Genomic DNA, 22,860 nt, shown 5'->3' on the forward strand with positions numbered 1-22,860 from the left:
ATTTGAACACTGGGAAGAGCATGTTGTAATAAAAGATAACTTTATTTGCTTCTTTTCAGCAACAAGGCTGTGTATTCTAGGCATTTTAAATTCCAAATGGTACACAAGGAAATACTAATGCTTGCAAGGCAGCAAAGAAAAGTAAACTTGGTTTAAGACTTAAATCTTGAATTTCAATAAAAAGAATAAAGTTCACAAAAAATAGCATAAGTTATCTTAGCACTAGCCTATAAATAATCTACAAAATAATGTTTGAATAGAGTCTGTGCATTAAAGACCCCATAAAATCAAAATTATAGTTTTGTGGCTTTTTATACCATCTGCACTGATTATCAATAGCAAATCATGGTCCTTTGTTGTGATAATGTGGCTGTTTTTCTATGATATGTCCTATTCAAATTTCAATAGGAAATACATTAACATGGCAGAAGAAAAAAACCCTGTTTGTCAAGTGATTTCATCAGGTCTGTAATTGGTTAGTTTTAACATTTTCTTAAAAAATGTGAGCGGTGCTTGCTCAAAGAAATTGCCAGAGTATTGCTATGTGGTTTCTAACATGTTGCTAGGTGGTTGCTTACTGGCCACTTCCAAGTTTGATATGATAATCTGGTCCCTCCCTATATATAACCTTAATATATATAGACCAGGTGAAAATCATATGTCTGATATCTTAATGTAATTGCACAATTCTACTCAACAACCCACACAATTTGGTCTATCAATCACATCAGCAGCACAAAAAAACAAAAAAGGCAAAAAAAAAAAACCCCAAAAAAACAGTGATGCCTTGCAAGCACCGCAATAAGAGGAAAGTGCATTACAAATAATATAACAGCCAACTATACTTGTATCTCTGTAACAAAGTACAATAGACACTTTTACAAATTCCAGGTTGTCCATTATACTAAGAATTTGTCTATATGACTGTAATCTGTGTAAGTTAACTAGCACAATAACAATACAATTCATAATAATCCTCTGGCCCTTTAAATCATAGCAAATGTCAGCCACTGAAAGAAAGAAAAAGAACCATTTAAAACGCTCAAACACAAAATGTATAAACATTAAGACATACTTTTAGATTGCAAGAAATTGAGTACCTGGAAGAAGTCCAACTCAATGAACCCACTGTTGTCCATGTCGATCCTCTTGAACACTTCTACAGAGAGTAAAGAAATAAGAATTTGCTGTTGAAGTTTCATTTATATACACAAAAAATATATATATAATCACATTATATAGTATGTAAGATGGACCACTTATGGACCACTGAATTATTACAAGGTGGTAAAGACACAGAAAGATGTTTTCAGGTCTTTTTTGTATACAGAACTACTTAAAGTGCCCCATAATGCTATTTTAAAGGTAACTAATTATTTTTAGAGGTCTCATACAATAGGTTTGCATGCATCAAAGGTCAAAAAACACTAATTTTCTCATAATATATATTGCAACATCACCTCTTTTCTCACAGTGTCTGAAACAGTTCAATAAAGTATTCAGTCTCCTCCTTTCTGAGAGCCTACTCTGCTCTGATTGGTCAGAAGGCCCAGTCTGTTGTGATCGGTCTACCTCTTACAGCAGTGTCGGAAAAGGAACGCCCATTACCATATCTGAATTTAAGCTCCAGAGGTTACCTCAGCACTTGTACACACAGTGGTACGATGAGTAACGATTGAGTCAGTTTTAACAGCGTCTTCTTGACATGTCGACAACATGAACCAAACTCTTCTAGGCCTCAGCTACACCTATAGTGTTTGAGGGCGGGTCAAAGTAGACGTTGTTTGAGGGCAGCCAATGAAGACCATAAGCTGGCATTATGCAAATTTGTTACAAATCTATGTAGTTTTGTGCAGCGAAGTAAGACTGGAATTACTGCTAACTTGTTTTAGAAATGGTTCTTTCTTTTAGGAGACAATAACTTTATCGTGGATGTTGATCTTTATCGTGCATGTAGACCTTTTACGCTCGCAAACAGCTATATTACACACTACATGTAAAAAGCATAATGGGGCACTTTAAAGTTTTACTTAAAATCTTTCATTTTCAAGTTAAAACAACTTGAGACAATTCAGAAAGTATGTAGTAAAGTGATATACAACTGTAATGCGGTCAACAAACCTCAAGTAGTTTATAGCTATACAATTTTAAAAAAAAATTAACACCCTTGAAACCCATCTCAACCAATCAGAATTAAGAATTCACTGCTCTTACTGAACATCATCTCCAGACGCATCACACAGGACACAAAGTTATCGAAGTCGATGGTCATGTCTGCGTCTCCATAGCGTGCAGCCAGATTCTGATGAATGCAGTCATTCAGAGAGAATCCTGTGAAATGATTACCAATAAATCAAGTTACTTTGATAAACTCAAAGTTTCACTTGCTGCTAGCACATAACTGCCAAAAAACTATGGCTTTCAGGAATATCCTGACTGTGATGTATCAGAATTCATTAAATCCTCCTTAAAAAACTCATTTTAAAATTAAAAGTTTGAATGAAGGTCAAAGGTCAGCGTACCTGCTTCTTTCAAAGCCATGCGCATCTCTGGTGTACTCATACAGCCGGACCCATCCATGTCATTCTTCTTATAAATGACCTAAAAAAGGGGATGATGAGAATGTTACCCCAAGATAACCCATGAGAAGCATCTGCATGTAGCATTTTTGAGTTTCTATGCAAATTTTGAGACAAACTGACCAGATACTTTTGAATTTTCTTCCAAAGAGTGGCAAACTCAGATAACCCCAGTTTACCATTGCCACTTTCCTGCACTAGAGTTAAGTCAAACTGATTATGACACAAATTATGAAAAATTCATAAACACAAATGAGTTAAAAAAACATCTTAACAACTGCCTGTTGGACTATTTGTAAAAGGATACATCCATGAGGTTCACCATGACTCGACAAGTATCCGAACTGAAACCATCTGTCTTTATATCAGTTCCTGTACAGAGAAGACAAATTGTTTACTAAATATCTTTATGAATATGTGTTTTTTTAGAATAATGTATAAAGAAAAGACTTACGTTTAGCGACTATTTTGTTTAAAATTGTTCGCAGCTCAATGGCAGAGATCTCCATGTCCTTAGGTAAGAGAAAACATTATTACATATTTTTAATTGGTCAAACATGTTTCATGTCAATCAAATAAAGTAATCCATGAGCATTAAGGCCCGGTCACACCAAAGACGATAACTATAATGATAACGATAAAATATAGCTCTAAAAATAGTTCTACATATAAAAGAATAGCAGAGTCCACATCACAACTATAATGATAATGGCACAGAAGAACAATATCGTTTGAATGACTTTCAGAATGATTTTTTTTTCCAGCTGATGAATGATAAAAACACTGACAGCCAATCAGAATCCATCCTGCTTTAAAAAGCTTGAACATTTAAAGCGGCAGACGACAAAGTTGCAGCATACACTTAGAATAAACAGAACAATTTTGTGTTATTGTTATAGTTATCTTTATCTTTATAGCTATTGTTGATGGTGTTAACGGGCCTTTATGCAGGATCTAAAATACTCACATCTCCAGCAAGTTTAGTAAACAGTCCCCTAAAGCCAGCATCAACCTCATCTTCAGACACTGTCTCCTGAGGAGACAGAAAAGAGGTTTATAATTAGAGATGCACCGATACCATTTTTTAAGGACCGAGTACGAGTACCGATATTTTTTACAAACAAATTACAAACAATACAACAAATACTATAGATATACAAATTAAATAAACTTGTTTTTCAGATACAGTAGGTTTATTTACCATGTATACTTTTATTTAACATCTTTTGTTGTTTTATTAACAATATTGACAAATATTTAATTAGGTTATGGTCCCTTTAAGACCGAATCCATGGATACTGACACATGTCCTGTTTTCACCCAAATGTTTACGTCCACTTAAGCCATGACCGACTGTGTTTACGTGAGATACTCCACACGATGGACATTTTGACAACTATGTGTTCATTTGACCATTCAGGAGAACTGATCGCGCGCTTTTTCTTGCGCGCGCGATCAGTTCTCCTTGCGCCTGACGGTCAAATTGTCAAAATGTCCATTGTGAGTAAAAGCGCGCTTCTGGTCTGTGTCATTCAGCGCGATTCCGCCTATCCCGCCTTCACTAATCGATAACAAATTGTGATTAAAAGCATGCAGTTCGCAATGTGTGGGTTGTCATCATTATTTTTTGAAGTATTTCCACACCCCTGAGTAGTGTTGTCACGGTAGGCCTACCAAAATTCCAGTAGTCGGTAACAATACCATATAAATTTTACGGTTCTCGGTACCAATTTCGGTACCACAGCAAAATCTGTTGGAACTATTTTACTATTTTATATAGCCTATTTTAAAAACATATTAAATATGGGAATCATACATATAAATATTTGGAGCGTGTGGGTATGTTTGTGTGTGTATATATACCTCAATGAAATAAATTTTGAAATATAAAAAAAATAAATAAATACTCAAACAACCATTTTGTAACAGACGTGCGTGTTTCTTTTAGCTATTCCTTCAATGAAACGACGCAATACAGCCTGTAAAACTATGAAATAAATATCGGTAAATAATGGTAACCTAAATAATAAGAAAGTTAAACATTATTTAAAAAAAAAAAAAAAAACATTCGTTTTTTATTTCTGCACAAAGATGCGTCATATAGCCTCCCGCTCTGCTCTTTGAGAGGGATGTGGGACACGAGCAAGAAAGAGACCATTTCGCTTTAATAATATCTTCATGTTATCTCCTGATGTTACAAGGAACTAACACTTGTTGTAAAAGGTCTGAAGAGCGAGTTTTATATTCACACATTCAGGCTATATTTGATTTAGCGCCGCCAGGGAAAGCAAAAGTAAAAATCACCAGCGTGTGTGAAACGCGCTATACAAATAAACTTGACGCACCTTATGAAGTCTAATAACAAGCACAAACTGTGTTAAATAGAAACTGACGTGCAAGCAAAAAGGTTCCTGTCCTACGGTGTTTTTTCTACTTTACCACAGTAAAGAATGCGAATAGCCTATAATAGGCCTAAAAGCGAACGAAAGGAAGAAACGTTATAATCCCCTGCGTGAGTGAAAATTTGGGAAAAGAAACAGAGATTCCATGTTCAGTGGAATAACTAATGGAATCTCTCTCATTCGGCATGAACCAAAATGTTTCCATGGCTGCGATGTCACATTTAATTGCTAACCTATTATTTCTTTTGTAAACAAAGCTTTGTGCTTCACTCGTGTCATATTCAAGTAAATACTGGCACAGCCCTATCAGTGGGTACCGAATATACCCGGATTCTCAGTACTACTGGTACTACAGAAATGCTGGTATCGTCACATTTTCAAAATTTCAGTACCGACTCGGTACCGAAGTACCGGTACTTTTGACAACACTACCCCTGAGGCTGACATTGTTTCTGCTGCTGCCGCCGGTGTCTCTGTGCACGGGACATTCTGTCAGTTACGTCACGTGAGGAATCGGTCTTTGGTATCGGGGGTATTTTTACGAGTACGAGTACAAGTACATGAGCTTGGTATCGGTATCGGTGTATCCCTATTTATAATTATTATCCACATTTTTCCTGACGAGCCTACTGCGTTTTTAATTATGGGAGGCATTTCCGGTTTAAGGAGCTTCCACTCAAAAAGACTGAAACAAATCATTTCAAATTATAAGGTTGCACAACAAATAATCCTTATCCGTCAGTTTGACTGAACAAGCTGTCAGTTTTCCTAAATGTTTTATTTTCAGTCGTCAGAAGAATATTGTAATGCTTGGTATTTAAATGTGACATGGTATCACAAGAATATCTCATTTCAGTTGCTTGATTCTTTTCCTCCTGATTCTTTTCTTTCTTCTTCTTCTTTGTATTCCACTGTAACAATACAAAAACACAACATATACTGCACATTGTGGTTGTTACGTCTGTTTCTGGGTTTGAGTTGTGAGCCTGTTAGTTTTGCACTGTTCCCAGTTCAGTTTCCTTTGTCTCTGTCATTGGTTGCCATAGTGTTTGATTTGCCCTCATGTGCCTCACCTGTGTCTAGTTAATTATTTTGTTTCGTTGTCCCTAGTATTTCTCTCTGTGTATATATAGTGGCCGTTTACACAACACTGTTTTCAACTAAAAACGGAAATCTTTTTATACATTTTGGCCGTTCATTTACATGACAATGGTATTTTGGGGGCCTGAAAATTTAAACTTTTGAAAACAGGTTTCAAGGTGCAAGTTTTTGAAGACAATACCGTTATCATCTCTGTGTAAACCAATAAAACGTGAATTTTTGAAAAACGGTGACGTTGTGCGCATGGGTATTATGTGTTCAGTCTATAGGCGTGTTGTGTTTCTTTACAAAGTGACATCGCCAACTACTGGCCTGGCAGCAGAATACAGCGTTTTTAGTCGTTTTCACGTGAACGGGAAAAACTTTTCAATTTTTAGTTCATCGTTGTCATGTAATTGTACCCATAGTCCTCGTTTTCAGTTGTTCTTTGTTCAGTTTCGTTTCTGTGGTTGTTCTGCTTACCATGTTTTTGTTCCTAGATTTCTTGAAGAAGTGTTATTTTGAGTTTATTCTGATTAAAATATATACTACTTGCAAATAAATCCAGCTCTTTTATTTCCATTATTGTTTGCAACCCAACGCTGACAGTGATGATTTACTTTACAGTATATCCCATGAATAATACACTGGAATTCACTAAGAATCTCTTGTTTTTCCTCCCCAAATCCTCACGTCTCTTCCAGGTTTATCACACAGATGCTTAAAAATGTAATTGTCTCCCTTTTTCACTTCTAATCCCTATTAACAGTGTTTACTGGAATGATTCTAAAGCAGGTAAATCTGTCACAATGACGGAAAGCACTTTGAAATATCACCCAATGCTAATATTAATTGACATTTTTGATTAAAGCAACGCATGTAACATTATACAGACATATATTACTACAGTGATATTTAACACATCCATAATATTGTTGCAGAAAGAATCAAGCTTCATGGTCTGTTGAAAGTACTGTAATTTGTTAATGCTTTAACACATTTTTAAGTTTCCTTTTAATGTTCGAAAAGGGAGTAGAATAATGTCACTTCATTGTACCCAGTTTTTTTAAAGCTTATTGCATTCATAGAGAGTGAGCCTTATAATGATTGTTTACAGTTTAACAGAAGTTACTCCCATAATTCGCACAAAGCATCATGGGCCTTTGGGAAAAGGTGGATAAGAGAGACACAAAGGAAAATGGGACTTACATCTTCTATGTTTGCCTCTACAGGGTCATCGCATTGTCTAGAAGAAATAAGAGAGAAAGAAATAGTAGTTAAATGTACTATACAAAATCTTCATGACCTGGAAGAGCAAAAAGGAAGAAAGACAAAAGGGTCATTTCCTTAAGACCGCTAAATTACTGAAACAAACAAACAAAAAAAAAAAAAAAAAAAAAAAAAAACACCTATCTACAACTTTTGTCATTTCTTGACAGGTTTCTCAAGATCACTTGTAATGTATAGAGTTTTTGTTTGATCACATGTTGAAGGCACTACAAGAACATGATTTTATTAAGTGCTTATCAATCATTTTTGAATCAATAAAACCAGACAAATCTTACTGCATCTCAGACTGTTTCTCGGAGAACACACGCACACAGAAGTCTCCGTTCTTGTGCGGTTCGAATGTGGATGGGACGATGAGATATTCTCCAGGAGGAAGTTTAAAGCGGGTGCTGACCTCTCTCAGGTTAATAAAGGTCTCAGATCGAGCTTTCTGAGCGTGGCTCAGGAAATAGTTCTTATCCAGGTGAACTTCCTTTTGCCCATGGAACTACAATGAGGTGCAGAGGAAGAATAAACTAGATTTTTACATTTTCTGAAGAAAATGTGAGTGGTTTTTGCCTGTGCAAAAGTAAATGCTACATTGCTAGAGTGGTTGCTTGGGAGTTTTGAGTGGTTTCTCAGTGGTTATTATTAACTAAAAAGTATTTTTTATCAAAATGTATTTACAATATTTTTTTCACTGTTTATACTATTTATGTTAATGCTCCATGTCTTCATCTGCAAAAATCCTATTTAGGTTTTTCCATTGTGCTCACCTGTGGAGGCACCTAGAAAGAAAGCAAAAAGAATAGGTGTATAAACAGCACCCTTTACAGGATATTTCATAAACATTACAAAAACAAACACATAAAACATTTGTATCTTAGCAACCGCACCTCATAGATGGCATAGCCAATAGTGTGCATGTCCTCTCCAGACTTCCTCATTTTGCGCCGGTTCTTCTGAATCAAGCCAATCACCACGCTGCAGCCTACTTCATTATCATCAGGATCATCATCTTCCTCCTCTAGTTTGATCTTAAACTGAGGATTCATCCAGAAGGTGTCTGTGGAAGACAAATAATTAAGATGACAATTACAGCAACAGATTACAGTACATAATTTCTTATGTTGCATATTTCACATGGGTTTCTTTCACATACATGACCATTTAAAAGTGATTTTTTAAATGTTTCTGAAAAATCTTTTACGCTCAAACAAAAATACTAATATTTAAAATTTTTAATATTTATTTAATCCAAAATACAGTACAAACAGTAATATTTTGAAATATTTAAAATGACTGTTTCCTATTGGAATATATTTTAAAAGGTAAGTCTTTCCTGTGATGCAAAGCTGAATTTTTAGCATCATTACTCCAGTCTTCAGTGTCACATGATCCTTCAGCAATCATTCTAAAATACTGATTTGCTGCTCAAGAAACATTTCTTATTATTATCAATGTTGAAAACTGCTAAATATTTTTGTGGAAACCATGGTGCATTTTTTTCAGGATACTTTGATGAATAGAAAGTTCACTTGAAAAGCATTTATTTGAGATATATATATATATATATATATATATATACACACACACTATATTGCCAAAAGTTTTGGGACGCCTGCCTTTACGTGCACATGAACTTTAATGACATCCCATTCTTAATCCGTAGGGTTTAATATGGAGTTGCCCCACCCTTTGCAGCTATTACAGCTTCAACTCTTCTGGGAAGGCTTTCCACAAGGTTTAGGAGTGTGTTTATGGGAATTTTTGACCATTCTTCTAGAAGCGCATTTGTGAGGTCAGGCATTGATGTTGGACGACAAGGCCTGGCTCGCAGTCTCCGCTCTAATTCATCCCAGAGGTGTTCTGTCAGGTTGAGGTCAGGACTCTGTGCAGACCAGTCAAGTTCCTCCACACCAAACTCGCTCATCCATGTCTTTGCTTTGTGCACTGGTGCGCAGTCATTTTGGAACAGGAAGGGGCCATCCCCAAACTGTTCCCACAAAGTTGGGAGCATGTAATTGTTCAAAATGTCTTGGTATGCTGAAGCATTAAGATTTCCTTTCACTGGAACTAAGGGGCCAAGCCCAACCCCTGGAAAACAACCCCACACCATAATCCCCCCTCCACCAAACTTTACACTTGGCACAATGCAGTCAGGAAAGTACCGTTCTCCTGGGAACTGCCAAACCCAGACTTGTCCACCGGATTGCCAGACAGAGAAGTGAGATTCGTCGCTCCAGAGAACACGTCTCCACTGCTCTAGAGTCCAGTGGCGGCGTGCTTTACACCACTGCATCCGACGCTTTGCATTGCATTTGGTGATGTAAGGCTTGGATGCAGTTGCTCAGCCATGGAAACCCATTCCATGAAGCTCTCTACGCACTGTTCTTGAGCTAATCTGAAGGCCACACGAAGTTTGGAGGTCTGTAGCTATTGACTCTGCAGAAAGTTGGCGACTTCTGCGCACTGTGCGCCTCAGCATGCGCTGACCCCGCTCTGTGATTTTACGTGGCCTACCACTTCGTGGCTGAGTTGCTGTTGTTCCCAATTGCTTCCACTTTGTTATGATACCACTAACAGTTGACCGTGGAATATTTAGTAGTGAGGAAATTTCACGAATGGACTTGAAAAAACATGCTACACTGTACTACTACACATTCTCCAGTGTTTCACTGACAGTCCCTACCCAAACTCATGCCATCCGCTTGTTAAGTTATGACGTAAGGAATGCTCATTTCGTGGTCCAAGTCTCTACTTGTTTCACTTGAGAATACTATCTTAACAGCCATTCATGAGCACTATTTATTCATATTACACATTTAAGTTAAGCATTTAAAAACTTGTTTATTGTGTACACTACAGTCCCCGTGCTCACGGTCGTCCCAGACACGAATATTTTAACGATATATAAATGATGAATCACTGTCTGGCCATCTGGTATTTCAGTATGCAGATAAAGGTTAGGATTATAATTTTTCAGTAGTATTACATCACGAGTGTATTTTAGCACTGTTTTGTTGTTTTCTTGGGGCATCTGGTAGAGTGTTTGGACTTAACAAGAAGTTTGGTAGAGTCAATGTTGTTATGCCACGCCCACTTAAACAGCAATTCCTTTTGGTGCCAGTAGTGGTAGAGAAATTACTCTTCACCTTTAAGGTCAAATAAATATAAACATGCTTACATGGATGGTTCCTGCAGCCACCAGCAGTAGAGCCTCTTCTCCAGGTGCCATCGAATTTACATGTACTCCAGTGTTTGACAGAGTCTGAGCTCAGCGTGTCTGGTGTCAGAGTGCAGACCTCTAGGCGGGAATATTGCCTCACAAAATCTGAGAATGACATCCTGCACAAGTGCAAACAGGAAGTGAATAAACCGAGCCAAGAAAAACTTTGGTGATGCGGTTCATTTTTAACTGAATTTGATTTTACCAAAACTCTCCATCTTCTGCCTTCACATTCTCACGTTCAGATGGATCAACAGCGCTCCACTCAGAAGAGCTAAAATACAGGGTACATAGATATAAATAAGTAATAAGGTTAAGCAATATTGTGAATATGCTACTGTATAATGCTACAAATGCTCAATTTCAAGCTCATGAAACAATATAACATAGATTTTTAATAAATGAACAAGTTATTTTAAATCTTGTATTAAATTGTTGGGTCTTACTCGTCACTCCAGGCCCCCGTCCATTCCACCTGACCCCAAGGATTACGAACTCTGACCAGCTTCTCCTTTCGACCTCGGTAATTTACCTAACAAAATTGTACATACATTATACATATAAAACTTACAAGGTTAAATGCTACTTTTAGTATATGTCGTCTTTCACTGAGCAAATGCACAGGAAAATGTCTGAATTTAGTCTAATCCAAGGCTTTATTGGAAAAAAAAAGAAAGACAAGATAAATAACCTCAATTGCCCCAGTAAGTGAGTAAGCATGTCCTTTCACAAGCTTCTGATAAGTGATGGCCTCAGAGTCTGCTGCACTGGTGATCTGTAGGAACAAAGAACTGGTAATAAAAATTCTATTTTAAAAGGAATTTTTTTATTCTTGGGTAAACAATTCCTTTAACATCTTTAGGTGTGCTGAAGACCTCATACATCTATGGAGCATCCCAACAGAGCTCCAGAGTCCAGGGCCTTCCTGATGATTTGGAACATGTTGGATGGCGCGCTTTTCAACTCGTACATTTCTGCAATCCCACCGGTGAAATCTTCAAAACCTTCAGTTGTGGAACCTCCAGACAGAGCTTCATAACATCCATTTACTCTGAATGAGAGAACACAGTGTCACTCTAACGAAAAGTGTGCTAAAAGAGTGATACAGACTTAGGGCTGGGCGATAAAACGCTAACGATAATTATCGTGATATATTTTTCTTCAACAAAATCCTTTACATTTTCCTTCACATCTACATCCCAACTCAAGCTATTGTCAAATGTGCTTTTCCAAGAGACAAAACATATAATATTGATTTGTGAAATGTTCACCTGTTTGGCAAGTGTTTCTGATAAAACCACATTTAAAGAATATTGAAAAAAATGTATTATGGTTTCCACAAAAAATATTAAGCAGCACAACCATTTTCAATATTGAGAAAGTTTCTTGAGCACCAAATTCAGTATATTAGAATGATTTCTGAAGGATCATGTGACACTGAAGACTGGAGTAATGATGTTGAAAATTCAGCTTTGCCATTACAGGAATAAATTACATTTTTTTAAAATATTAAAATATGAACTTTTTTATATTTAAAAAATTATTAAAATAGAAAAACAATATCACTGTTTTACTGTATTTTTATTAAAATAAATATCTTGGTGAACATAAGAGACTTTTAAAATATTTCTTTTTTTTTCTTTTTTCAAAAACAACAACTTTTAAATAACCTTTTAATAATTTTAATAGACTACTTAAAATAAAAAATAAAATAGAAAGCTCGACTGCAACTGTGACTGTTATGACGCAAGAGAAACACATCCCAAACCCAACAAAAGGAAGACTGTATGACTCACTTTGCATAGGCCTTCTCCAGCAGGGCGCTCCAGAACTCAGAGCCTGTGGCCGAATGAACAAACAGCAGTTCTCCATCTCTAGTGGGCAATCGATCATCCACCACCACATCCACCCATTCCCCAAACTGCCACAACTGCAACCATCAAAACAAATGTACTTAAATTATGAAGGAATCACAGCAGATTAGAATTAAATATAACCTCATAACACACAAAATCAAGAGCCAAAGTTCAGTCTCAAAGTCCTGTGAATCATCTCTGGCATGACTTCCAGTTATGATCGGGGAATGATTTAAATGCTTTAATACTGTGTAATTGAACTCAGTGGCATAGCAAAAAGTGGAATTTAAAAATACAGAAAGGCTGAGCACACAGAGGAACTGAGCACACACTTCCTCTGGGATCAATGCTGTCCGTCTATTATGAGTCAGTTTAACTTCCTGTCCTGGCAAAAACATTCCACCATTCAAACCCATAAAACCGAGCCAATCTGAGTCTCTGTTAAAGAGGGATAATTATTTATTTGACATCTATCTGTCTAATACCTGCATAGCAACCAACTAGAACACCCCTGGCAACACCCAAACAACCTCCCAGAACACCATAGCAACAATTTAGCAACCACTCAACATCCTTAGGCAAGGCTTAATTCCTTAAAACTTCATCAGCTCTTCAAACAGCCCAAGTATTCAACATATATCTCTTTAAGTTCAACTTAAATTTCATATTTGCTTTGTTTACCTGAAAGTGGAAAATTCCAGCATAGTCTTGTCCAAAGCCCTGGTTGGATGGTACGACACGAGCCAAAACATCATCATTGAGGGTTAGTGATGCAATGGCCGCTAAGAGCCAGCAATCACCTGCAGAAAGAAAACATAGTTGTAGTTTTGGAGGTTTTACAAACTTTACCAAAATTAACAGCTGCAAAGGTATTATAAATGTTAAAGGGAAAGTTCACCCAAAAATGAAAATTCTGTCATCATTTACTCACTCTCAAGTTGTTCCAAACCTGTATGAATTTCTTACAAAAAAGAAGATATTTTGAAGAATATGGGTAACCAAACAGTTGATAGGCCCCATTGTAGTGTTGTCACAATACTGGAATTTCCAACTTCGATACGATACCTTGAAAAATATCGATATTTGATACTATTTTTGATACCATGGGGAAAACTGTCATATATACCGCCATACAGATAATTTGTTATTATTTGGTTTATTATTAGGCTGCTGTCACTTTAAGAGCTTATGCACGGATCCAATATACAGTCAAACCAAAAATTATTCAGATATTTTTGATATATTTTTACTAGTGGGTGCAGGACACTATAGTTCATTTATGTAAGTGAGGATAGCAAAATAAAGTAAACTGTGACATACCCAAAAATTCTTCATACAGTGGACTACCAGTAAAATTGATAAAAATTTGGAACCAAAAATTATTCAGACACTTTGACCTGACCATGTTTTGCTTAAGTGTTATGTGACATAATTAAGATTCATTTTTTTCTGACACAGTTTAACTCTTAGATCTTGTCATATTTTATTACCATATTTTTTAAACTATTGTGTATAAACTGTATTAATGAATGAAATGTTCAAGGTGTCTGAATAAATTTTGGTTTGACTGTAATGTTACACAACATGCGTTTCCTCTCAACTATTTACATTCCAAAACTGACTGTATTTACATGAATACTCAGCAAATGGGGCATTTTCACATAATTTTGTAAACATAATATATTTGACCGTTTAAGTGCAATAAGCCACGAAAAAGAAGGGGGCTGCAGTTTCAGGACCGCATTTCTAAGAAGGCGTTTCTAGGACCCTAGGTTTTTTTTTAAGTTGTTTTTGAATTTTTTAGTTGTTTAATTGTATAAATTTAATTGATATTGTCCTAACCAACCCCTAACCTTAAACATTAGTATTTAACCTAATTTGTTTCAATATATGAGCAATATTCTGGTTTTAAATGAAGTTTTCTTGGAAAGAGATTATTTTTGTGTCTGTGCAAAACTTCAATTCATTAGCTGCAGCGCAGCGCTTAACGCCTGATGTGCGACACATTTAACAAAGTGCAGGAAACGGTAAAACAATTGCGCTACAAACTATTGTGTTTATTAGTACATTAATAAACTAAAATAATTTGAAAACAAATATATAATTTGAAGCAGCACCATGAACACAGCTAAATAATAACTGTAGACTGCTGACACTTAAATGAATAATTTCCATAGGTCTAGCTTTTGCCTTTGTTTTAACTTTGAATCAGGTGACCTCTGTTGGAGTAGCATTGGCTAGGTGGCGCTATCACAAAAAACTAGGGTCCTAGAAAAGGAGTATTGGAACCATTTCAGATATTTCAGTATCGATACATATCGAAATATCGACATTTTTGACAACACTACCCCACTGACTTCCATAGTATGGACAAAAAAATACTATGGAAGTCAATGGGGCCAATCAACTGTTTGGTTACCCATATTCTTCAAAATATTTTCTTTTGTGTTCAACAGAAGAAATTCATACAGGTTTGGAACAACTTGAGGATGAGTAAATGATGACAAAATTTTCATTTTTTGATGAACTATCCCTTTAAGACTTCACTTCCAACATGCTCAATTGCAAATGCTGAGATTCTATCCCCCAGCAGTTTGTTGTAGGCCTACACAGTTTGTCCTGCCCAAATATTATTTGCATTCCACAATCTTCACAAAGAGGACTCAGTTTAGCTGGCTGCCTCTAAATAAACCGCCCTTCAGATTCTTCCCCAACATGTCGGCTGATTAGGCTTCAAAATGCCACCAAAACTCACCAGGCTGAAAAAAACGGTTTCCTCTTCAGCAGTATGAATCATCTTTCATACAGCTATGACAACATGTTCCTAGTGATACGACCATGTACAACAACACTGAAAGTGCTACTATAGTAACAGTTAAACTAACAGGCTTAATGGTGAGTTTCCTCAACTGCTATCAAAACTATTTCCTACTCTTAAAGAATGAAACCAGTCATTTCATGCAATGATTTATGTTGTGTTTAGCGAGGCTACAAGTATTGCATGACCCTTTAATTAAACCTATGCATAATAATGAGATAACTCAAACTACTGAATAAAATAAATAAAAAGTACTAAAAAAATAATAAATATTGACAATTTATTTTGTAAAGACATTGATATGCAACCAAAAACAAAAATAATACGTAATTAAAGTCAAATCTACAAAACATGTCTATAAAAAATATTTTAAAAAAAGCACCCATCCACACTTCATTTTAAAAGATACAAAAAAGATGTTACTACTACTAGCACATACGCAGGGTCAGATGTAATATAATAAGCAGCCTTGTGAGGCAGAGGTTACAAGAATTGTTCCCTGTGTTATGCAATTGTGCATCTCACACCCCACTAAATGAACACAGACAGAAGATTTCTCCATATCGCTCAACAGATTCATTGCAAGTAAAACAAAGACAAACTGGGGAGTTGAAAACTGGGATTTCACCCAAAAATTGCACAAAGTCTTCTTTGATGTTTGAGTAACTTCTGGGTCTCACACTTATTAGACAGCAGTGCAATATTAAAGGGGAACAGGAAACTCAAAAAAGTGGGTGTTTTTCTTAAAATGTTTCCACATGTTTAGAGGGGATTTCCAAAAGAATAAGACAATTCCAAGACAGCTTCATAAAATGCTCCTTTGGTCGATCTGTCATTCCTCATAATGAACACCTTTTGGACTGTTAGAATTGCACATAGCAGTGGTGTTTACTTACCCAAACCTCCTTGGCAAATATCTGTTCTTGTAGCTCCTCCAACAATAAACTCAGGACTGGAGGTCAGTTCCTGCAGAAGTAGTGCAAAAGCATTGACATGTTTTCCAAAAATGTTAAAATGTTCCCTTTCCATTCGAATACTCATGGAGATGAGTCATATGTTGGCATACATTGCTTTTTAAGAAAAGTACATTACCAAGATTTTATATGCTTCATGCCACAATGACAAGACAATGTTGATTTGACAGGACTCACCCCAGGTCTTTTCCACACAACACCTCTGGTTTTTGGCGACCGTGGACCGAGTTCGTTGAAGCCCAGAGATTCGGGAGCGGCTGGGAACGTTGTATCACAGAACAGCTCCCCGCGGCTCAGACACTCACTTCTCAGACCCTCAAAGTTTTGGTTCAGGTACTTCACGGCATTGGTGTTCGTCCCAAAGCCAGCAGCCAGGGCTCTCTTCTTGGCGAGTGTGGATGCCACCCCGGACATTTTCTAACTTTTCCCTCTGTGCTTCTCTGCAGCTGAAAAGTGTTACAGTCAAAAATGCTCTTACGCCTTCACCCACTCCTCCTTCTAGGACAGGCGTGGTCCCAAGCCTGTAATTTTAGGGGCCGTTCACACACGCACAGGACGATTTCTGCGTTCTTTTTAAATTCAAAACAGCTGAAAAGGAGCAGAACGTCTCGAGGCGGTTTTTTAAAGCTGAGCTTTTTCACGCGTTTATACAGGAAGCGTTCTTGCATTTCGTCTGCACATTTTTTTTTTTGTTTGTTTTATTTATAGCCTATATCTCAGACCATCTTGCTGAGGGAATAAAACTTTTTTTGGTCTCCCGCTCTGGTCAAGTCGCTCTGTTGGCTGGTTTTACAGGGGTTTTGGGCACTTTTTAACTGGTCAGGCTGCTAGTATTTTCAGTGGGGTTGGTTTCTGGGAAAGCAGCCTGGTAACGGTGCCAGGTAGCTGCTTGATTCTAATTGGTGGCCCTTTATAGTTAATAGATGGCCTAATCTCTTCTAAGCACTTTTGATTAATGTCTATGCTATTTTTAATTTTGTCATTTCATCTGAATATCAACATTTGTGAGATTTAGTCAGCCGAAACAGTTTTGAGGTTAACTGATCCAATTTTCTGTTTCTGGAAAATAGTGATCTATAACATTGTATTATGTTAAATATAAATGTTTTTTTGTTTGTTTTTTTTTGTATCTATTTGTTAATGCGGGATTTGTGGACACATCAGTGTTTTTGGATTTGTGAAGTAAAAGTTATAGTTTAGTTACAGTTTTATTTTGAAGTAAAAAATTAGACCCTTGAGGTAAGATGACCCCCCAGAATTGGCACAGAAGGCTCCAAGTGGCATGTTGTTACTAGTGTTATTATTTTTAAATTTAATAATTATTGTAATTAATGGGGTTATTTTTGAATATTTCCATGAATTAGATGTATATTTCAGACATCTCTGCTTTCATTAAAACCTATTGGTTAATTGAGTGAAATCATTAAATTTGATTTTACAGTGTTTGTAATATGACATATCTTTAATTAAAATATGGGCAATTAAATATGTAAATATTCATAGATAGCCTACGTCATAGAATAATTCATAGAATAATTTTATTCTTACACCTCTTTTATTAATTTACATTTTGTGGTATCACAACTAAATTAGCAAATGTTTCTATTTATTTCCTGTAATAACACATTGGTTGATGCAACATTGTCCTGCACATGCTTATCTAAATATGTTACAGTTTAAAAGTAAATCCAAATTATTCTAACGGGGGGCATCTATCCCCATGCTACCTACTGGACTAAAATACATTGTTTTTCTCATTATTTATTTGGTGAGTAGCCGTGTAATAAGCTGGATAATCTCATTTTCGCATCATCTTTTACGTCTTTGACAGCACAATGGTTTTGACCAATCAGAATAAAGTATTCCGGAGTACTAAGTGATACGGCCTAATGAAATCCTGCATATGGTTCTCCTAAACTCTGTGCTGATCCTCCTATTCTGCTCCAGTTCCTTCCTCATCACAGGGCTGCAGATAGATCTGCATCCTCATGATGAACTGCTGCTGCCCTCTTGTGTTCTTTACACAGTACACTACAAACAACCATCTCATTAAAGTTTATAACTTAAATGTTATGTATTGTTCATTAAAACAAGAGCATTTACAGATTAAATTCTTCATCCAAACATAAAAACCTTAAACTTCCATGCACTGTAAAATTAAATATTGTAAATTAAATCTAATATATGTATGCATTTAATAATAACATAGATAAATCAGCCTGACGTTTTGGCCAACATTCTATAATAGCTAAAAATTGTATAGCAGCGGTACATAAGAAATTATAATAATCATTATATGTCTACCAGAGGAAAAGGATAGTTCTGTAAGCAGCAAGCGTTAAGAATATTGAACTCATTTAAAATAAACATTTTAATGCTCTCTGATGTTTCTCCATTTGAGATACAAGTCTTTGATCTATATAAAGTTACATCACATACTTGATTAAAGTCTTTTTCTTGCTCGTCCAAATACTAGGCCGTATTTTCCCTCTTTCTTCCAGTCATTTAAAAGCATGTCCAGCAGAGGGAAGTAGAGTGTCAAGCAAACACACTAAAACTCTGAGCCTGAGGCAGTTAAGTCATTTAACGTGTCCCTGAGGCAAACTGACTTGTTCAGTGTGGTACCAAAGCCGCTTTAATAATTACAATCTCTGGTGGTATAGGATACTGGTAAGTAACTCTTCGCTTCATGAATCACTCTTCTGAGATTTGAATTTTTAGGCTTTAGATTGGTAGGCCTATAACAAATCTTTAAGCGGATGCAATATAATATGTAAAAATATCTAAAAGTATAATAAAATATAGGTCTACACTATGTATGTTATATTAAATGCCTTGTGTAACCATTTACGCGAGAATAAACAGACAAATTATTTAATTTTATGATCGGTCACGTGACAATCAGAACCAATAGGTTGAGAAAGTTTGAAGCAAACATAACAAGGCGCCATTTTTAATTGAACAAAAAAACCCCGGCAACCTGCCAGAAGACGAAGAACAAAATCTCGTTTAACTGAACAACTACACGAACAAATATGCGAAATCGTTTGAATTTTGATCTGTTCCCTCACACAACGCGGATTACTCTTTGTGGTAATTTGTTTCATAGCCTGGTAGTATAAATTATCCACTTTTACTGGGTTAAATTCTCAGAAGCCTTGCTGAAATAGTACCACTAGGGCAGGAGTGTCCAAACTCGGCCCTGGAGGGCCACTGTCCTAGCAGAGTTTAGCTCCAACTTAACACATCACACCTGCTTGGAAGTTTCCTGTATACCTAAAAACCTTGATTAGCTGGTTCAGGTGTGTTTTATTGGGGTTGGAGCTAAACTCTGCAAGACAGTGGCCCTCCAGGAGCAGGACTGAACACCCCTGCACTAGGGTGAGTAAATGATCACCTAGTAATATGATGAAGTCCACATGATGGCAGCAAAGCAGGTGAACCCGACAGTCCCAGCTGCGCTTAGAAAAAAAATCTATATAATATAATATAATATAATATAAAATGACAAAAGGGGGCCCATTTGCCCTTACAATCAGGGTGCGAATTATCGAGGGGTTTGGAAGAGTTTCGCCGCTCGAGATCTTTCCATTAATCAGCATTGAACTGTAGGCTATATCAATAAAACATAGAAGTACATTGTTTATTACTTCATTATAATTTTGCACGACACAAATACATGAATTTATACATATCACAATAAATAGTGTTTTTGTGAATCATCTTTGATACAATTCACAATACTGGCAGAAATTCATTTTAAAAGTCGCCCCCTCTGAAAGTCATTGAATAATTCTCACCCTGGTTATAAAATTATAATAAAATAACATAATATAATATAGCAAATAAGATGTACACAAACTTTACTACATTTAAAGGAACTTTTTTTTTATTTTTTTTATTTTTTATTTTTTTTTTACAAAATTTGGGGTTCAACTTTTTTTTTTTTTTTTTTTTTACAAAGCAGCATCGGATTATATATTACATTATATTATTAAAAATTGTTTATATCAATTATATATTATTATTGTGTTATATTATTATAATACACTTTTATTATATAATAGTCTTTATATTATATAATATACTATATGATTAAATTTGTTTAATCAAGAAAACAAAACATTTGGACGTTTATATGATAAGAGATGAATGATCATTTTACTGTTGAAATGCAGTGATATGCAAAATGACATTTCTAGCAAGCTTCATTTGAAGATGATAAATGACGCTCGACGATGCTGATCAGTCATGCAGCATTCAACTTGTTTTAAACTTGAAACCGCAACATGATGATGCGAGAGAGAGAGAGAGAGAGAGAGAGCGCGCGCGCAGGGAGGGTAAGCGCGCGGAGCATCAGCACTCTCACAGCAGCAGGATCAGCGGTTGGTTGGTCGGTTGTAAAGAGCGCACGGGCCGGACTGATCAGGAGGAGGAAGCAGGTAAGAGCGCTGACTCTTTGACTTACTCTGGAAAACTGTTTATAAGTTTACATAACCGCTAATTTTATTGATAATATTACTTAACTGTCAACTAGACATGTTAGAAAATTAAACAACAATGATGCAACTAATCTTAATCCATGCTGTCAGTTGGCCATTGAGTTTCTATGTGTTGTGTCCTATAATGTTTCATTAATGTGTTTTATTAGCTTTTAAGGGTTTATTTATTTTAAATCTTTGTATGTTTATTAGTTTTTTGCGTAAGTGTTTGCGCGTATCGGGTAGCGGTGCGCGAGCCTGCTGCGCGTGTCGTTATTTATTCATATGTCATACGAGCTCGTGAGGGTGAACTAGCGTGTTGCCATGAGTGCACGAGAAGCTCGTGAGGGGTTTCACCCCCGGGAACTTATCGAAGAACCAAATAAAACAGCGTGTCAACTGATAACCGCATTTAATGTGATATGACTGATGGTGACACTGATGAAAGAGGAATGGCTGGCATACCATTAGTGACATCAAGAGTTTATAATGTTGTGTGGTGGCAGGAGGTAATTTGTGATGTATATTATCAGCATGCATATGGAGTTCCAGATGGACAGCAGATCTGATCACCTGTGCATGCAGAAGTGCGCTAGAGTGATCCACTCCAAAGGGCTTGTTTCAATTTGCTCATTTGTTTGTCCCCCGTCATGCTCTTATGAGGGTCTGACATTATGAAGTGCGTATAGTTGTCTTTTTTTTGCCTCACAGAGCTAAATAAACTGCTTTGAGCTGTGATGAGATACTGTATACCTCACTGACTTTGTACATTTGAGATTGTTCACCTTTTGGTCCCTTTTGGTTCTGGTGAACTCAGTGAACTTATTGATTACAAAGACATAGTTCTCCAGTTCTCTGTTTTTTAGACTTGCCTTTCAACTGTTGATCAGTTTGGGAACATTGGAACAACTTTCATATAAAAGGCATGAGCTCTGTTCCAAAACTTGTGAGCTGCATTTTAAAGCATCATAGGTGCACTCAAGATGAAGGCTTTTCAAAAGGTTGATGATATAACTTTTTTTAGGGCATTTTTTGGCAGCATTATGCAACCTGTGCTGAGAAGGCAATGCCACAATGCATCAGTGAAGGTATATATATATATATATATATATATATACCATCAGTCTATAAAAAAATGACTTTTTATCTAATATTTGTGTGTGCTATATCTTTTTTTATGGTTAATAAAATATTGTGTCATTGGCTTGGCAACATGCTAACTCCAAACTCAATTTTGAAAACAAATGAAATCAACTTTTAGCACGTGAGCAATGCTATTTGTATAACTGTTGCTTCAACCCTCTCATAAGTTCATGTTCTATTCCAGTTTAGATGCCTATGTAGGCAGTAGACAGCAAGACAGCTCACTAGTGCCATTGACCTTTTTATAATTTTTGGCTATAAAACCATGATGAATTTAGGCTAAAATGATTTGGGCTGAAGTGTCATGAAGGTATTATGGCTGGTCTGAATTCTTGATGAGTTTGTGAGGAGAGAATGTCAGTTTATACATCAGAGTGACATCATAAGGACTTTGGTTGCATTAGCTTTGTTGGAATAACAAAAAATGATGAATGCTCGGCGGAGGTGTGTTTGTGTGCGTGCACAAGTGTTTCTGTTTGATATAGAATCTTCTGGCTCCTTTGCCACGCTTTCTCACTCGGCATGTCTGTCACTCCTTTCATATCCACTCTGAAAACGAGTAAAGAGGAAGAGAGAGGGAGAGAGGGATGATCATTTGAAATGAAGGCTTGGGATGGGACAGGTATTTTGAGTGACAGGCTGAAATGAATGGCTGTATCGGAGAAGGAGAGAGGAATGAATTGCAGATACAGTGACGAACAGATGAAGAAAATAAAAGATGAATCTGAAGGATAAAATGTGAGAATTCTGATCTGTAAGCAGCAATGAATCCTATTCCGCTGGTTTTAGCTTTTGGCTCCCATTCACTTTCTCGCTGTCCTTCTCACCCATTCTATCTGAGTGTCCCGTCTGTGCGAGGTCATTAAATCAGGAGGGTCAGTCAGGCAGAACGTAGAGAGGTCAGAGGGACAGACTAGAGAAGATGAGGGGTGCAGAAGGAGAGGAGAGTGAATTTTGGACAGGACCCTCCCATCAAGCCAAATGCATATTCTGTATTCAGCATTGAATAGCATACTGTATACTTCACAA

General features: G+C 36.5%; 2 protein-coding genes across 2 annotated transcripts in view; one reads left to right on the forward strand and one right to left on the reverse strand.

Moving 5' to 3' along the window:
* Positions 1–21: 21 nt before the first annotated feature.
* capn2a (calpain 2, (m/II) large subunit a) lies at positions 22–16,833 on the reverse strand. The gene is made up of 21 exons (XM_051916650.1): positions 16,385–16,833; positions 16,130–16,199; positions 13,097–13,215; positions 12,356–12,489; positions 11,442–11,610; positions 11,251–11,334; positions 11,006–11,091; positions 10,765–10,833; positions 10,518–10,678; positions 8,227–8,396; positions 8,107–8,118; positions 7,627–7,838; positions 7,271–7,307; positions 3,547–3,612; positions 3,034–3,091; positions 2,887–2,951; positions 2,703–2,771; positions 2,523–2,601; positions 2,215–2,331; positions 1,101–1,159; positions 22–1,010 (listed from the first exon to the last, which is right to left on the reverse strand). Exons 1-21 carry the CDS (start codon positions 16,619–16,621, stop codon positions 987–989), a joined length of 2,097 nt encoding a protein of 698 aa, XP_051772610.1. The 5' UTR covers positions 16,622–16,833; the 3' UTR covers positions 22–986.
* A 1,897-nt stretch (positions 16,834–18,730) lies between these two features.
* Positions 18,731–22,860, forward strand: part of cdh23 (cadherin-related 23) — a 271,367-nt gene continuing 267,237 nt past the window's right edge. Inside the window, 1 exon segment of the mRNA XM_051916257.1 lies at positions 18,731–18,877. The gene's annotated coding sequence lies outside the window, so the exon portion shown is untranslated.

The sequence above is a fragment of the Ctenopharyngodon idella genome, chromosome 13 (genome assembly GCF_019924925.1).
Source record: "Ctenopharyngodon idella isolate HZGC_01 chromosome 13, HZGC01, whole genome shotgun sequence".
NCBI classification, from domain to species: domain Eukaryota; kingdom Metazoa; phylum Chordata; class Actinopteri; order Cypriniformes; family Xenocyprididae; genus Ctenopharyngodon; species Ctenopharyngodon idella.

Coding starts and splice junctions, on each gene's coding strand:
- capn2a (XM_051916650.1), bottom strand. CDS start 16,621: ATGTCCGGGGTGGCATCCACACTCGCCAAGAAGAGAGCCCTGGCTGCT. Junction 16,200..16,384: donor TTGTGTGGAAAAGACCTGGG/GTGAGTCCTGTC, acceptor CTACTTCTGCAG/GAACTGACCTCCAGTCCTGA. Junction 2,952..3,033: donor AAACAAAATAGTCGCTAAAC/GTAAGTCTTTTC, acceptor TTCTCTGTACAG/GAACTGATATAAAGACAGAT.